General features: G+C 39.9%; 1 protein-coding gene across 7 annotated transcripts in view; it reads left to right on the top strand.

The window, feature by feature from the left end:
• MTUS1 (microtubule associated scaffold protein 1) overlaps positions 1–18,385 on the top strand; it is a 158,909-nt gene that overhangs the window by 75,725 nt on the left and 64,799 nt on the right. For 5 of the 7 annotated variants that reach the window (XM_067721569.1, XM_067721565.1, XM_067721568.1 and 2 more), the window contains 2 exons: positions 7,092–7,253; positions 16,078–16,212. In XM_067721569.1, coding sequence (XP_067577670.1) covers positions 7,092–7,253; positions 16,078–16,212 — 297 coding nt within the window. Of the gene's footprint in view, positions 1–7,091; positions 7,254–8,777; positions 9,296–16,077; positions 16,213–18,385 lie in introns of those variants that run through there. The other 2 variants (XM_067721571.1, XM_067721570.1) reach the window with 2 other exon arrangements.

The following is an 18,385-nucleotide window of genomic DNA, read 5'->3' as shown; positions in this document are numbered from 1 at the left end:
TTTCAGAAGGAGCTCATAATAGAGGACTCTCTTCCAATCCCACCGTATACACAATATCACCTTCTTTGGATGAAGACCGGCCTTTGGTGTGGTTGGTGGTGGTTTATTTCACTTGCTCCACGATCTCTTCCGTTCCACATTATTGCACAGTAACCACTTTTCATCACTTGTCACAATTTGTTTTATTTATTTTTAAAATAAATTTATTTAGTTATTTTTAAAATTTATTTATTTATTTATTTTTGGCTGCATTGGGTCTTCGTTGCTGTGCACCAGCTTTCTCTAGTTGCAGCGAGCAGGGGCTACTCTTCGTTGCGGTGCGCGGGCTTCTCATCGCAGTGGCTTCTCTTGTTGTGGATCCCGGGCTCTAGGCACGTGGGTTTCAGTAGTTGTGGCTCACGGGCTCAGTAGTTGTGGCTCGTGGGCTCTAGAGCACAGGCTCAGTAGTTGTGGCACACGGGCTTAGTTGTTCTGCAGCATGTGGGATCTTCCCAGACCAGGGATTGAGCCCGTGTCCCCTGCCTTGGCAGGTGGATTCTTAACCACTGTGCCACCAGGGAGGCCCCACAATTTGTTTTAAAAACGGAACATTTTTGTTATGTTTAAGTAGAGACTCACCTGCAGAAATATAGTCAAGAAATCTTTTTTCGCTTAACTTATGTGGAACCCAAACATCAAAGCAATTAATATAACCAAGCTGGTACAAATGATTTTCAACACTTGATTTGGATATTTTGAGTATGTTGGCTATCTCCCGCATGGTATAATGTTGATTGTTCTCAATTAACGTCTTGATTTGATCCCTATCAACTTCAACTGGCCTACCTGACCGTAGAGCATTGTCCAGCGAGAAATCTCCAGCACGAAACTTTGAAAACCACTTTTGACACATTCAGTCAGTCACAGCGCCTTCTCCATACACTGCACAAATCTTATTTCTGTGTTTTGGTTGCATTTTTACCTTTGTTGAAATAATAAAGCATAATATGCTGAAAATGTTGCTTTTTTCTTCCATCTTCAATATTAAAATGGCTACACAAAAATTTACCAATTTTGATTTTTTAAAAATGCATGCTGATGTGACAGTTGTCACATACAAGCTAACGAAGTAGTCTTGAATGAAGTTAAAGACAACTAAGTGATACTAGAGCCATCTTATGGAAAAAACTGAATGAAACCTTTTGGCCAACACAATAGCTTTAAACGTATTCTTATTTTTTGTATTTTAACTATCTATGTTTTTTATTTGGCATTTTCTCTTCCTGGCTCTAGTAGTTAATGGCACTTGCCTTCTTAAGAATATTTGTTACATTTTATATAATAATTTATATTTTAAATTGAATATATTAATATGTAGCTTATTTATTCAGACTGACCTCAGTAATCTCCTTTTCATTGTCCAGTTAAAAGCCCCATCGCCTCTAGCCCTGGCAGGTGCACTAGCCTCCTAAGTGTTCCCCTGATTTTTTTTTTAATAAATTTATTTATTTTATTCATCTATCTTTGCGTTGGGTCCTCATTGCTGCGTGTGGGCTTTCTTTAGTTGCGGCGAGCAGGGCTACTCTTCATTGTGGTGCGCGGGCTTCTCATTGCTGTGTGTTCTGTTGCAGAGCATGGGCTCTAGGTTCGTGGGCTTGTAGTAGTTGTGGCACGTGAGCTCAGTAGTTGGGGCTCACAGACTCTGGAGCTCAGGCTCAGTAGTTGTGGCGCACGGGCTTAGTTGCTCCATGGCACATGGGATCTTCTCAGACTAGGGACTGAACCCATGTCCCCTGCATTGGCAGGTGGATTCTTAACCACTGCACCACCAGGGAAGTCCTGTTCTCCTGATTTAAAACTCTTCCCTTTGGTCAGCTCTTCATAGTGCTGCCACGTGATCAAGTTCTGATGCAAGTGCTCAGGAAGCTGCAGTGCCCCTCCCTCTCCATCCTCCCACCACACCCCTCCCCCAACAATTAGGGTCTAAAGTTCTTACACTCCATTCCCAGGAGGGCTCTGGGAGCTTTCTCCTGGAGAATGCGTCATTTAATGTAAGTGTCAGAACAAAGGAGGCGCCATTTAGGAGTTCATTCTTTGGCTTTAATTTCCAGTCCAAGGAGACACACCATTATGGTATCGTGAAGAATTTTCCAGCAGTAAAGTGACTTTTCATCATGGCCATATAAAAGTATCAATTTAAGGCATTGACTTCTTTTTTCTTTTTCTTAGTAAAATTAAAATCATTAAAGAATACCTAATGCTTACAGATGCATAGGAATAAGAATATTAGAATCTACTTACTTTAATTATTGATCCAGTTTATCTGTTTTTAGTTTTTTAATCTGTTTTGTCTTGAGTATCTTTTATCTGATTAAATGTTTGACCACATTGACTTTAATAATATTTTTTAGTTTTTATTATAAAAAATAGGCTTATCGTTAAAAAAAAATTCACATGGAGTGATATGTAAGTATATAAAGTAAGAAGGGAAAATTCCCCCTTTCTGTCCCTTTCCTTCTCTTTTCCCCCATGTCCCACTGTGCTCTATCCTATAAGGGGCCCATAAAAAATTTGCTATATCCTTCTGGAATTTTTCAATATATAGATAAGTATAAACTTAAAGAGATAGGGTAATATTAACATTGTCCTTTTTTTTTTTCACTTTATCTTTCTTATGGATTTTCAGTTTTGTAAGGTGTTCCTTAATGATTTTTTGTTGTTGAATAACAGTGCATTTAATCGGATTTTCCAAGGTGGTTTTCCGAGTAAATTGTTGGGTGAAGGTATGCTTCAAATCCAGTGGAATCTCTGTGTTACTATATAAGGCAAAGTGAAGATGTTATTCTTGCCAGATTTTTCCCTAGACAAAAGATGGTTATAATTATAGAATCAGAACAAATGTGTTGTCTATATGTAGGGTGATGCTAACAGCATGAGCTTAAAATAAACCACTAAGGTCAATACTGTCTCTGCAGGTAGACCTTAAACGGTTATGATTCACATCTGGGATAAGTTACGCGGTGTGAAGTAAACTGGTAAATGTCATCTCTTCAGAACTTGTAAGAGCAGTCCTGTATTGATTTCATTGTTGAAGAATGCTGTGTTTAGGTTTCTCAGAGGTGCTCAGCCCAGGGTTGCAATGTCTTACTTTTAATACTGCTTATGATGTGTATGTTTTACTGCTTCTTTATATAAAGTCCAGTCACAGGTACCTTAGGTCAACTCTGCTACTAAGTTAAATATTAGGACTGTTGGGGAAGCAGCTAAGTACATTTGTTGTGGTCCCACAGTTTTAGCATTCACTACAGGAGCACCTTCCTAGCAAGAGGGGTTCAGGCTGGCCCCCAAGCCTGGCACGTCTGTCCATGGCACAGTCGAGGGAACAGTGGGCAGGTGGTAAGTTACCTGCATTCTAGGCCCTTCTGTCACTGGTTATAGGTGTGCGACCTAAGTAAGCCGTTAACCACTTAAGTAGGTTGCTCATCTGTAAACTGGGGATGGGGATAGTAATGCACTGTTAGGATTCGTCTCCGTTTCAAAGGAGCAATCCTTCAGTGAAGTAGGCATCATTCTGTGTCCTCAGTGACCGCTCGTCAAGAGTGATGGAAGAACAGGGAGGACTTTGGCTGGGACACAAATTGCCATTAGATGGAAGGGGTGGGGCTGGATTGGGGTGACAGTGAGACTTGTGAAAATGGGAGGGGCCAGTTCAGGGGAATGATAATTGGGCTTGGGGTAAGTGCCAGGCTGCGTGTTGGAATCAGAGAGGGTACAGGTGTGTAGTAATTCTGAGGCACACTGAGAAATGTCTGTAAACCTACAGTGCTTTCAGAAACAAAGCCATGAGATATCCCTTTCTGAAAAAAAGTTAATTTTCCAAACGTACTGAGCCTTGGCTGCCTTGTGGCTCTGACACAGAAATTTTCATCCGTCCCTTACCCAGCCTTGCTTATTGTTTCCAATAATGATGACTCATCAGAATGTTTTTGCCAAAGGAGCAGCAATTTGGTAAATTTAAATTCTAAAAATCTGTTTATCCCTCCAAGAGCAGGTAAAACCAGTGGCCAAATATAAATTAAAAAATCAAATGGCTACTTGAATATTGGTTATTTGCTAATTATTACAAGGAATGTAAAGAACAATGTCTCCCTTTAATTGATAGACTGAAGAGTCTATTAACAAAGGACAAATAAGCTTGTAAAAATTGGTTAAGTGTTGAATGCTTCAATGTAGATGATGAGGGAAAACATTATCAGAATTTGTCCTTCACTCTTGGCCTTTAAAATTTTTTTAAATAGCTCTATTACTGTTATTATAATTCTGTGTATATTTTTTGATTTCATTGAGGTATAATTGACAATTGTAAGATATTTGATTTATTTACATATACATTGTGAAAGGATTTACACCATCTAGTTAATAAACACGTTATCACCTCACATATTTATCGTGTGTATGTAAGAACATTTAAGTTTTACTCTTATAGCAAATTTCAATACAGTGATAACGCTGTGTATCACCTCTAGTTACCGTGTCTTACATTATCCTCAGACCTTATGCATCTGAGAGCTGACAGTCTATACCCTTTTCCAACCTCTTCTTATATCCCCCATCCTACTTTTGGCCTCAAAAGAAAAATTAATTCATTCAGCAAACATTAAGTCTTACACCACGCTAGACACTTTGCTGGGTCCTCAGGGACGGAATTGAATCAGGTTCTTTTCCTGTTCTCAGGGGCTGTAGAGACTAGTCTGAGAGGCGTATTGAAACAGATGCCATGACAGAAGGAAGTATGGGTCTGAGCATAAAAGAAGGTGTGGTCCATGGCACTCAGCAGGGAATGTCCTGGAAGGAAAGGCTTTACAAAGAGGTTGGGATTCTCAGCTGTACTTCTCAGACTTAATGTGTATTTAAATTACCAGGTGATCTTGTTAAAAGGGAGACTGTGATTCAGTAAACCTGGGGTGACGCAGCAAGTATTTAAAAGAGAATCATCAACTCACTTTGTATTCACTGGGCAGAGTTCGAGGACTGGAGGGAAAGAAGGCCATTGCATTCACAGGGTTGGGCAGAGCAGAAGAATAGAGTAAAACATCCTGGAAAAATAAAAAGAAGGGGTGTGTGTGTGTGTGTACGCATAGAGAGGTAGGGGCATGGCGAAGCATAAGGGAGAAGAATTGGGTAGGAATCAACCAACCCTAGGACTGCCTTTTATGTCTTTAAAATTAAATATTAATTAAGAGGCTTAAAAATAATGTCATCCTGCAGATAATGGGGAATCACAGATTATAGATTGGGTCATGACCTTAGTTTTCACATTCAGGAGATCAACACTATGGAGCTGGAAAGGATCGAAGGAAAGAACTTTGGGGTCTAATACAGTTATTCAGGCAACATGTAAGAGAGTAAATAAGGATTTGTAGCATTTGAATTGAGGGGAGGAACACCTCTTTGAAAAGAAATGATGTGGGCTTCCCTGGTGGCGCAGTGGTTAGGAATCCGCCTGCCAATGCAGGGGACACGGGTTTGAGTCCTGGTCCGGGAAGATCCCACATGCCACGGAGCAACTAAGCCCATGCACCACAACGACTGAGCCTGTGTTCTAGAGCCCGTGAGCCACAACTGCTGAGCCCACGTGCCACAACTGCTGAACCCGGGAGCCTAGAGCCCATGCTTCGCAACAAGAGATGCCACCGCAATGAGAAGCCCGCGCACCGCAACGAAGAGTAGCCCCTGCTCACCACAACTAGAGAAAGCCCGCGCGTAGCAACCAAGACCCAACGCAGCCAAAAGTAAATTAATTAAATAAATAAATATTTTTAAAAAAAGAAAGGAAAGGAAAGAAATGATGTGCCTTGTGAATTGGAATAGCACATCCTGGTGTCAGGGAGAAAAAGAGAAAATGGGTGATTGGAGCAGGGCTCACCCTGTTGTACAAGATTCAGTACAGGGTGAGGCTGCAGACAGGAGAACTTCAGATGCCAGGCCTAAGGCACTTCAGCTCTTTTTCTCTATTAAGATGAGATTTTTATAAGTGAAATAACTGGGACAAAGAAGTGAGCATTACTTTTTGGAAAACCTACTTTACTCCCTTAGGGTGCCATTAGTAATATGTGACACTGTCATTTGCAGGTAAGGTCCTTTTCAACTCTTGATATTCTTCAGTGATATGATCCGGGTAGCATTGAGAAACTTAACGTTAGATTAAATGAGACTCTGATGGGGGAAGAAAGATGATTCCAATGTTTTGGGGCTGGGAAAAAGGAAAATTTAATTATGGTTAGCATAAGTAGGTAGGAGGTTGTCTAATTGTCCGAGTTGGAAAGGTTCAACAAGAAATTGAAAATGTGAGTGGCATTGGGATTCAGGAAGACAGAGCTGCAGATGAGAATTTGGGATTCATCCATATAAGGCAATGGTTAGAGTAAAGTCGATAAAATAGACTGTCCTGGAGAGATGGATATGAAGAAAGTAGGAGCAAAGGCGTGGACCTGCGAAATGCCCATGTTCAGGCGCGAGCGTCAGAATGGTGTGGTTTCAAAGATGCCAGGGAAGGGGAAGCGTCCATACATATTTTGCTGTTAAGTGGCAACACTTTTGCTGCAAGCAAGAGTTAGAGTGAGGACCCTTTAAGTTTGGCAAATAAAGAGTAAAGATGAAAAGGTAAGAAAAAGATGCTAATAATATAGCACCACCTGCTGTTAGGCATTAGGCATTTTAAAATTGTTTTTCTCAAGTTGACTTTTTCTTCCTTCCTGTTTTGGTGGTTTTTTAATTTTCACCTATGTTTTATATGGTAGCTTAGTGTGTGAATGCACTAATGTGTTTACTTTTTAATCAATGATATGGGGGGAAGTCATGTCAGTTTGTTTATTCCTTGATTTCAACTTTGCTAAAAGCTTCTGTCTCCAATGGCTCTTCTGGTCTCTGTGTCACAGAAGACGTGAGTTAACTACTTCAGGATTACAGGGACCCCTCCTGCGGGATTCTGAATATTCATTTTACGTTTTGACTCACTTGTTCATGTAGGAGTTCAGGTTTACAAGCTTAAAGCTTTTGGAGTGAATAGCAGTGGAAACATTTTTTTTTTTTTTTTTTTTTTAACCCCCAAGGAAAACCTGCATCCTTGAAAACTGCACAGCCGTCTTGGGTGAATTCGCCTAGACCACTTCCTAAATCCAAAGCATCTCTGAAAAGTTCTGCGCTGCGGAGGACGGGAAGCACCTCCTCTGTTGCCAGCACCCACACTGATCTGAGCACTTACAGCAATAACTGTAAGTCCGTCTTATTTCAGACTTTGGGGCTTGTTGAAACTGTAGTTGTAAGAGAAATCTTATGCGCTACAAATTATCAGAATTTTTGGTTCTGTGATTTAGGGGAAAATATGCATCTTGCTTCTCCCTTGGAATTGCTCTAAAAGCTTAGCAGGAAAAACAAATTCTTTCAACGACATTCTCTTTTGATGAATGTGCTATGAAACACAGAAATATTTATCTGTTGAAGGCACCTGGTATTGTTTTGCATGAAGGATTCTAAAGTGTATAATTTGAAGAGGGTGGGGTTTTTTTGGCTTGTTTAAGGAAAGAAAGCAATCTAGAGGCTATTGGAACCCAACTGGAAATCAGAAAAAAAGATAACTTCGGTTTCATTTATTTTGTAAGTGGCTATATTTTGTAGATGTGTTTTTTCTAATCTTAAACTTTGGATGCTAGATTCAGTGTATTAAGAGTAGTATATTATAACTTCAAGCCTAGTTTTAAGTAATTTAAACAGAATATATTTTGGGGGTTTTCAGTTAGTATGAATTCAGTTTGCTGTGTATAAAATGAGTGAATTGAGTTATCCCTTTCGTTCAAAAGATGTATTTGGCCTTAGTGTTTATTTGCTCATTTCCTTTTTAATTTCTTTCACAGAATTTATGGGTTAACTAATTTGAGCAATTTTGGAGTGCCTGCTGTGTACAGGCACCACTGTAGGTGCTGTGAAGGATATGAGATATCAAAGAAATGGTCCCTATTCTCAAAGGTAGTTGAGAAAGAAGATATTTACGTGGATAACTAGAATATCAGATAAAACAAGATATAAGGGAGTGGTGGGGAAGAGGGAAGTTCTCTCTGCTTTAAGGGGAGGGTCTGTTTCTTCTTTCCGGTGAGGGGACAGGGGCAAAGTGTAGTCATGGTTATGAACCTTCTGGGTGTGGAGCAGTGTGTAGGGTTACCATCCATTCTTTCTTTCGTTTCCTCTCAAATAACTTCTGTTACCCTTTTTCTATATGCGAGGTGATGAGGCCCAGAGAGGTTGTCGCTGGTCCAAGGGCACTCAGCCAACATGTGACAGAATTGAGAATGTGTTTGTGGAGGGTAAGGCACTGAATTCATGACCGAATTAATGAGCACGTTTCCGAGAGGGCATTTAGCAGCAGGAGTCGGTCTCCTATGAGAGTCAGTAGCTGTATAGTGGACCTTTAGGAACACTGGAATTTGTTACTTGAAATTAAACGGGACAGTTATCCGCTTATGATTTGAATTTTGAAGTTGTGGCATAAGATCAGAAGGGTTTGCATGTATCCGTTGATTCTTGATGATTTGAAAAGGTAATTCACACGTGTATTCTTTTAAGGTCATTTCACTTGCAGTGCTCCCTGTTTGTAATGGGAAGTTTTGAAAACATTCTGCCAAGATGGAAGCACCGAGGTGTTCTCGGGGGCTGGAGGGTTGTGTAGCGCTGGCACTCGTGGCCCTGGCAGGAGGCACGTCCCGTGGAGCCCCGCTGCCCAGCGTCCCTGCCGACGGCCATGTTGCGGTGGCCCCGTTCAGGACCGTGTCTGACACTCCTAAGGAGGGTGTCAAATGCTTTTGTCCATTCCTTTTTGTCTTTTAACAAAGGGGCTTCCCGTGTACCCACAGAGCCTGTCTAGGGGCTGTGTCTCTGTCGCAGATGAAGCATTCAAATCAATGTCTCTTTCTTAGTTGGATTTGCTAGCTGGTTTAATCTGTTCTGTGTAGTGCCTTGGAGCTTACAGATTTTTTTCCTTCTCCATTCTAATTCACTAAGAGCAAGCATGAGGGATAGGAGAGTGAACATGGCTGCAGTTTTTCCTGCCTAAGCTTGCTTTGATCCTTTTAAATGACTATACCAGGAGGATTTCGCAGTTGTACAGAAACGGATACTTCTTCGAAAATATTTATCAATTCTACACTCACCCCACCGACTGGCTCAGAGAGGCACTATGATGCTACCTTATTGACACTGCTGGTTCTGGGATCCTACAGCCTTTGTATAGTTCCTTTGTTAGCCACGTTTACTGGGAAAAGAAGTAGGTCGACGATTTCTGGTTTGATTCTTTCTTTGTAAGCATGTTTAAATTTTATTCAATAAATTGATTTAGCATCTCTTGATTGCTATTTTTATAACTTGTAATTTGTTAACTGTATTTCTTGGGCATGTTTATATTTAAGTTGTGAATGATTCTGTCTACCAGTTTATTGTGTATTTTATGTGTTTTGAGACTCGGACTAAATATAATTCAGCAGCATTGTCGAAGTTCATTGCACGTGAAATTATTTTATAAGACTAGTTAATGGTCTCATTTTTGATTAAATAACTGGTTGTTTTTGTGTGTGTACCTAATCGTTGTACGAGGATGGAAGAATGCTTTCCTAGAATTAAAATGAAAACATCACATTTTATTTTACTCATATTATATCTAAAAATATTTAAAATGTGCACTTTTTAAAGATTACCTTAAAACATGAAAAAAATCATTTTGAGCTGCAGTTTTCCTATTTCTGACAATGATGGGTCATATTAGGAAATAACTTAATCTTTTGATCAGTGTTTTAAATTCATATTGGGTTAAGCCTTTGAACGATTTTAAAGCTTCTTTTCTTGTTTTGTCCATTCCTTTCTTTGTGACGCGATGCTGTCAGTGCAATCACTTTTGAGACTGCAGAGTGCTGTTGTAAAATTAGCATCTGGTTCTCCGTGCTTAGGGCTGTTATAGAAATAACATGACCAAGTTTTAAAGTGACTAAATCAAGATCTATAAGACAATAAATCTTTCTTATTTGCGGGTTTCAGCAGGTTCTTTGTGTGTGTTCTTTTCAGCATAGAAAATTTTAAAGTTACAGTATTGATTTTTTTTAATATTAGCATGAAACATTGCATAGTAGTTTCTATATCAAATATGCTCATTTTTAGAGGTTAATTGTTGTAAGCTCTTCCAGACTCAGATAGCTAAGTTCCAGTTTTTAAGATCATTGGATAAAAATGTTGTATATATATATATGTGTATATATGTGTGTGTGTGTGTGTGTGTGTGTGTGTGTGTGTGTGTGTGTGTGTTGAAAAGAGTTGAAGGTTTGAGGACCTTTGTGTGAGTGTAGAAAAAGGTCTCAGGAGAGCTTGTAATTTTGCCGTATTAGCAAATATGAAGTCCAAGCGCTTCCTACTCCTACCAGTTTGGCCACAAAATCCTAAGCACATTTATTTTTGAGAGACAGGTGGTGAGGGGAAATAAAAGGATGCACACCAAAGCTCCTTGCACTGTCTGAGAGATCGAACAGGCGGAGGTTAACTGAAGAAACGGAGCTTTCTCTTCCCTCACCTTCACGGCCAGCCCTGGCATCAACAGTGTGATACAATAGAAAAGGGTGTTCAACTCGGACTCAGTCCTAGTCAGTCTTACTAAGTCACTGAAGTTGGACAGTCTTACACTCTCTTAGCCTCAGTGTTCTCACCTGATGAACAGGCAGGGAGGCTTAGATCATCTTCAGAATCCTAGCAGCAGCAAAGGTTTCTGACCACCTTTATTTTCTTCACAACAATAAGTTGGTGCCTCACAGTTTGGAAGGAGGGTGTTTTGGGTCAAAGGGATCAAGGTGATAGAAGGATTAGTCTTATTCACCTTCAGTCCCATCCTCATTGCAGGATGGCAAGTAGGTATTGTGTCGCCTGTCAGCACTGGTCAGTTGGTGAGAATCTCCTGGAGAACAGTGTTGAAAGGTTTTCTGGCTGCTTCCAGGTTCAGAGCAAAAATGTGTGCTTGACTAGTGAGGCCCGCGGGGGGTGAGGAAGGGGTGAAAGACAGGCGGTACATACTCTGACCCCGTATTGCAAAACATGCTCAATCCTTACGCACGTCTGAATGGACTATTTAATAAGAAAATGCTATTATCCAGACTGGTATTAATTTCGTTTTCATTCTTTTAATGCTTTTCTAGGATATATATGCGACATTCTTATTATTACAAGGTTGGGTAATTTTGCTTTTGGAATTTGAAAGCTTAGACTTAAGTAGTGATTTGACTGTAAGCCAGGTGGCAGATGATCTGGCACAGTGGGGAGTGTTAAGCTGATTCACGGAAGGTTCAGGAAATGAGCAGAATGTTGGGTCTGTGTGTGTATATACATATTTGTTAAACAAAACAAAAACCAGCTAGGTGCTAGAGTGTAGTGTGAAATGTTAGTTTGCAAATAAGGGTCTGGAACAATGAGAAGCCTTTCTCTAACAGGAAAGCCTTTTCTCCTGCTTGGGCTGCTCTGAGCATCTCTCTTCATTTTCTCTGTAGACTCAGTCATCTATCATTTCACTTGACCCGCATTTTGACCATATGGGGAAATGAAAAAGAAGGATTCCGGAGCACTTATTATTCTGGCTTAATCGAGGCAGCTAGGACCAAGGACAACAACAGCATGGGGGCAGTTTGAAAACTGTCTGTTAGAATTGGCTGAGACGTGGGCAGCCACTTGCGGGATTTCACATGGTTGTACAAACCAGCCATCGTGGAGTGCTTGTACCTCCTGAACCACTGGGTTTAGGAGAATTCTGAGTGTGAGTTCGGCCTCAGTGGGACCAAGCACCATAATCAGTGAGTGGGGACCCTGTGACACTGTATGCACTGTCTGTTTCCACGCTTGGTGTTCAAACCCTCTCATACATAGAGAGGTGAGGTGATTCAGCACAGCTAGGCAGTGGCCCAGTCAGGACCAGAACTCACATATTATAGGTTCCATTCCATTCCATTCCTTGAAACTAATGTGCTTCTCTTATTATATTGGAGCTTGTGCCACTGAAGAGTTTATCATTTGCATATAATACCTCTGGAATAGAGAACATTTAGGTACCGTCAGGATGCCCAACCGGCTGCCCCATTAGGAACTGAAATAGAGGGCAGGAGAAATACTATAAGGGCATCACGCCTCGTAGCAAAGTACATCCTTCAAGTTAGGGTCAGCCTAGAGGAGAGCCTTTAGAAAACCGAAGGATATGAAAGTATTGGTCATAAAACTGTGTGCTGTTTTGTCTCCACCATAAAACTGTGTGCTGTTTTGTCTCCACACTTTGTCTCCACCACTAGTAAAGTGAGGAAGAGTGAAGGGGGGAGTGTGTATAGTAGATGATCAGAGAGTGTGTGTGTGTGTGTGTGTGTGTGTGTGTGTGTTTATATAAGCGTGTGCACATGTGTGTATATATATGTATATATGTGTCACATATAAATGTAAATGTATGTGTGTGTTTGTACCCTGGGTCAAACTTATTTTATCCTTGAAATACGGATTTTGACCCTCGCGTGTAACAAATTGATGCGAGAAGGGTGGCAGTGAGACAGTTTGTTTCCAGGACAGCACCTCCGTTCTGAGTGTGACAGAGCAAACAAGACAGGAATATTGTGCCTCATGAGAAATGTGTCTTTTGTCTTAGCGAGAAGTCCTTTCACCTGAGTCCTTTGGAAACTGAAGGTCTTTATGTTTAAAGCTTAGAAATGAAAAGCGTGGATTTAGGATCGTACAGATTCATAATAGGTCTGTAAATTAAGCTCAATTCAGTTTTTCAAAATCTATGTAGGTGACTTATTTGCTGCTGAGTATAATTTTTAAAATATGTCAAGAAAAGTAAGACTCAAATCCAGATTGTTATTTTATTTTATTTATAAGTTTTTTAAAATAAGTTTATTTATTATTTATTTTTGGCTGCGTTGTGTCTTAGTTGCTGCGCACGGACTTTCTCTAGTTGCGGCAAGTGGGGGCTACTCTTTGTTGTGGTGCATGGGCTTCTCATTGCGGTGGCTTCTCTTGTTGCGGAGCCCAGGCTCTAGGCACGCGGGCTCAGTAGTTGTGACTCGCGGGCTCTAGAGTGCAGGCTCAGTAGTTGTGGCGCACAGGCTTAGTTGCTTCGCGGCATGTGGGATCTTCCCAGACCAGGGCTTGAACCCGTGTCCCCTGCATTAGCAGGCAGATTCTTAACCTCTGCGCCACCAGGGAAGTCCCCAGGTTGTTATAATACATGGTTGAGACTAATAACATCATTTACTTCCCTTCTTGGATTTTGATTTAGCATAAGTTGAAACGTTGATTGAAACCCACTACCATTTTACATGAACATCTAAAAAACCTGCTCTATGACATTTTGGTTCCATTTCTTTAAGACTCTGAAATCATTCCCCATCCATCCTTTGAAAAGTTATGCTGAATTTTATAGTAGTAGTATCTTAAGTATTTATCATTTACATTAGCTCCCTGTCAACTTGGGAGAAACCAAGTTTCCAGGTTCTGGGGAAAGAGGGAATTGGAAAAAAAGGATAGGAAGTTGACAGAAACTTGTTGGAAAAACCAAGTCTCCAGGTTCTGGGGAAAGAGGGAATTGGAAAGAAGGATAGGAAATTGACAGAAACTTGTCAGTAGGAGGGAAGGCTCTGTGTTGATTTGGCCTAATATGGGAAGTGTTATCTGTGCACAGGAAGAACAAATACGTGGCTCCTTGTAGGGGGACTTGACGTAGATCAGGGGAGAATGACAGCATGTCTTTACAAGGTTTAAGTGTGACATCTGTAAGCACCATTGTAGGAGTTGGGACCATTTAGCCTAGAGAAAACTTTCTAGCTGTCTTCAAATTTATAAATATTTGTAAATAATGTTGACCACTCACCCCTTTCTAGAAATGGGAGGTGAAGGAAGGGATCAAGGTTGGTAATAAAGAAATTTGTGATTATAAGTGTTGATTATTAGAATGGAATTGGATGGTTAGCATTGGGTGTTGAAGATTATTTAGAAAATAATTATAAAAAATCCAATCTGGGTTGGTGGCGGGGCAATTAAGCCTGGAAACCAGGTAGTGAATGAATGAACCTCCAGATTTCCCTCTGGCCCAGTAAGTATATGGTGACATAAACATACTAGTGGTTTGTGTGGTTAGCAGGGGGAGACAGATAAAAAGGTTAACTTTTATGGGAATAGAGAACCATAAAACTTTCAAAGTATTTTTGTTAGGATTTTTTCCTCCTGAGTTATGGAGAGAAAAGGGCAAAGTGCTGTGTTTACACTCTTGAGTGTTGTGTATAACATGATAATCTCTTAGGAAGAGCCAAGCAGTGCTGTTAAAAATTCCTTGTAGGAGCCGAGCTTCTGGACACTGTACTTTTTCAAAGATTACTCAGTTATGGAGAATTAAAAGGAGAAGTTTAGAATGATAAGGAAATACCGATTTTTTTCATCCTTAATTAGATCACTGCTGCTGCTCTCCTCACCCTCCTTTTTTGTTACCACTAAATAAAATTTGAAACGGCTTTGTATGTTGTTATCTTTACATGCGGGTACTATTTTTGACTTTTCAAGCCTTTCGTTTAAGGTTTTTGACCCTTAGGAGATTTTAAAATGTAGATACCCTCAGCCGAAAACAGTGCAATAAGTGATGGTGATGCTGGTTAAATTCCTAATACGGAATCCTCTCAACTGTACCAGAGCCAGGAACGCTATTTCATAGGACCTTGTTATGGACCTGATACACCTTTAGCAAAAATATAATGTGAAAATGCATTCTCATTTTGAATTCAGAGCACAGGACACAGGCCCTGCTCTTTCTTTTCCCTCTGCCTTTCCCTGTCCCATACAAATCTTAAGGATACAGTAGAAGAATTGGGTTATTTTTTTTTTTAAATCCAATGAGAAGCCATAAATGTGAAAAGGAAATTCACAGTTTACAAAGAACCTATATAAACATATATAGGTTTATATAGTCTACATAGTTGTCTTATGCAACTGAAAGATATTGAGTTTTTTGATGCCGAGGGCTTCAGTCATTATTGGACAAAAGAAGAAACAAGAGTAAGCAAGACATCTACTGGAGGCTTTGTCTAAATGTTTCTCCGTGGTTTCAAATTTTCATTCTGGTAGAAAATCAACAAGTTACAAATTATCACTATTTTTTTAAAGCTGTGTTCTTTCTTTCAACGTGTCACTGTCTTTTGATACGCTAGGATTGTCTTTAGAGTCCCAGTGAAGAAAGAGAAGCAAAATCAGAGACTAGCAAAGTAGCAGATGCCCTTTCCAGGACCCGTTGACATATTATACCTAAAATATAATATTTGCTCGCCTTCAGTCTGACCTTTTCCCAGGAAACAGTATAGGTCTGCTTCTTTGGGAGCCCCCTTTGCCTAGTTAACTGTCGTGGACTCAGAATTATACCACAGCCTAAGCACAATTGTCTAGTGCCTCAAACTTTCTCCAGAAGTCCTTCCTTCAATTCTTTTAGTGCCTGGAAACTCCCCCCCCCCCCCGCCCCAGAGATGATTCCTGTGTGAGTGAGAGAGGAAAGGTTTACGTGTAATATAAAAGATGGTTTTTATTATTTAGGTGGAATTCTCTTTTATATTTTAGCTTTAGGGCTTAGGTAACTTTGTTCTAGGGCAGATGTTGGAGTTTCAGCTCCTTGCAGTGGCACAGAAGGATCAGAACCAGATCTCACCTTTGCAGCTACCAAGGAGCTTGTACATTATAGTCGTCCCTTGGTATCCACAGGGGATTGGTTCCAGGACCCCCAAGGATACCGAAATATCTCCCAACTTTTATCTGGGATGAAAGCTGCCCTGGAAAAGAGGCATAAACTTGGGCTGTGCCAAGATGTAAGGTCACCCTGGTTACCGTTCACACTGCATCCCTGAGGCTAGGAACTACCTGTTATCCGTCTTTGTATTCCCAACATACAGTAACGCCTGTAGGTGCTTAGTGAGCACTTGTTGATTTAAAGAGGAAAGATAGGTCGTGGAAGACTCATACTCTGTTTATCTGTAAAATAAAATGTACTTTTCTGTTTTACTCCAGCTGGTAATAACGCTGTCATCAAATACGAGGAAAAACCTCCGAAACCAGCATTTCAAAATGGCTCCTCAGGATCCTTATATTTGAAGCCTTTGGTACCCCGAGCTCACGTGCACTTACTAAAAACGCCTCCAAAAGGTATGGACCTCACTGTGGAGAGAAGAGGAGGGCAAGGCTTTTTAAGTCCCTGGCTTACAGGAGGTTAAATTTTGGCATTTAGGTTCATGGTATATTGAATATTTATTTACAAAAAGTCTGGTGAATAAAGACATAATACATTTTTACACTGATGGAGCTATTCTTGTTCTGAGAGTCTGTAGGTTCTATAGCTAAAACTTGATACATATAAATCAGCAGATAGAACAAAGGTATAACGTGAAAATAAATGAAACTTCTAGAGTTAAATTATGCGAAGGTGGGGATCTAGAATAATGAGATAGAAGTGCACGGTTTACATCACACTTTTGGTCCAACCATGTCCCCCGCGCCCCACCCCCATGTTCTTTATCTCTTCTTCTCTGTATCGCTCACTTCGTGATTGCTACAGCTATGAAGGTTAACTTTCAAGTTTACAACATACGTGGTATATACTTCATATGGAATGTTTTCGTGCAGCTTTATCACAGTGGAGCTGAAGCACATTAGCAGTTGTTGCTTAGTGAATTGAAAGATTGCTTAACTGAAAGAATAATTGTGAATGAGAAGCTTGAGCTGTAATATGTGATGCATATTTATATTAGAGGGCTTAAAATGCACAGAAATGTACAGCATCCTCCTTCATCCCGTCAACCATGAATAACTGTTGCCTCTCCTCCTTTTCTTTCCCTCTGCATATATAATAGCTTTGTTTTTGTTTCAAGAAAACTCAGGGCATAATATGTACATTCTCTTGTGCCTTGCTTTTTATTAATTTAATAGTATATCATGAGAGTGTCTTCATTTTAAATGGCTATGAAATAGTCTCCTGTTTTCCAATTCCCTGGTTCCTGGACATTTTCTGTCTTTCACTATGGCACGTGATACTGAGATGAACATCTCTGAATGTGAATACTATTCATTGCTTCAGGTTCTAGTTACTTCTGTGGGATATTCCTAAAAGAGGAACCACTGGGTTAAACTGTGTGAATCTTTGTGAAATTGTTATCATATTACTAAATAACTTTCCAGAAATGTGTTAGTCTCTCAAAGCAGTGTGTGTCTGTTGCTCTGTGTCCTTCTCAATATTTGTGTGTGTGTGTGTGTTACATTATGTAAAGGATCACGTGGTAACTTGAGGTTAATTACCTAGTGAATGTTTATCAACACTTTCTTTTCTACTGAATTCAAGAGAGAATAGGCATAGATATTGGCAAAAAGATTCTTCTGGGTACCAGCAGGTTCTCATCTTCCAGGGTTTTAAACAAATTTCTGATGCATCAAATTACCCCTCGGTGGGATGACATCAGTATATGAATCTATGGTTTGTATTGATGATGATAAAGCCCTGTAATCTACACATACACCAGTAACTGGAAAGAAATGTCGAACTTTGATACTAAGGTACCTTTCAGAGAGTTAGAATGGCATGATTTCTCTGATACGTTTGCAGAACAGGGAACCTCAGTATTCTAAAATGTCTTGCCATTGAATTTGTAAGCTTTTGTATCACAGAGGTTTTACTTGACTGGGAATCAATGCTGTCCATTTATAACAGCCACATACTTTAAGAGATTGTCATCTCTGTAAAATTCCACAGAATGTGGCAGCTGTTTTAACTAAATAATCTGCAGGTGACTTGCCCTAGAAATGACTCTGTCACATCAGGAAGACGTGCTCATAGTCGTCTAGTGACTTCTCTTTGTAGCTCTGTACCTGATACCACTCCTGGTTGAATTTATTTTTCAGCTTTACTGATGTATAATTGACAGTTAAAATTATATTTGATTTAATACACATATACATTGTGAAATAATTCCCCTGGTTGTATTTTATATTGTATCAGTTTGGAGGAAAAGCTTAAGTATGTTTTCCTTCATAGCTGAATAGCAAGAGAACTGGATTTAATACTTGGCAATTTTAGAAATCACACCCTAGTAGCTGTGTTTTGTAGTCTGGGCCTTTTTGCTCTATCAGCAGTGGAATAGCATCAAGTGTGTAATACATGTATAAATTTAGTACTGTTAAAATTTGAATTTCAGCAGTTCTTGAACTGAAAAAATATCGTAGTTTGCCCTAGCATGTTTAATTTTGACAATGAATAATATCACCCTTAAACTACTATTTTGATGTTATTTGGAATATTTTATCCTTAGATATTCTAAGTATAAACTCA

Source organism: Pseudorca crassidens, chromosome 21, assembly GCF_039906515.1.
Source record: "Pseudorca crassidens isolate mPseCra1 chromosome 21, mPseCra1.hap1, whole genome shotgun sequence".
In the NCBI taxonomy this organism is placed as follows: Eukaryota; Metazoa; Chordata; class Mammalia; order Artiodactyla; family Delphinidae; genus Pseudorca; species Pseudorca crassidens.
The sequence above is the reverse complement of the archived record's forward strand: the minus strand, read 5'-3'. Positions and strand labels throughout refer to the sequence as shown.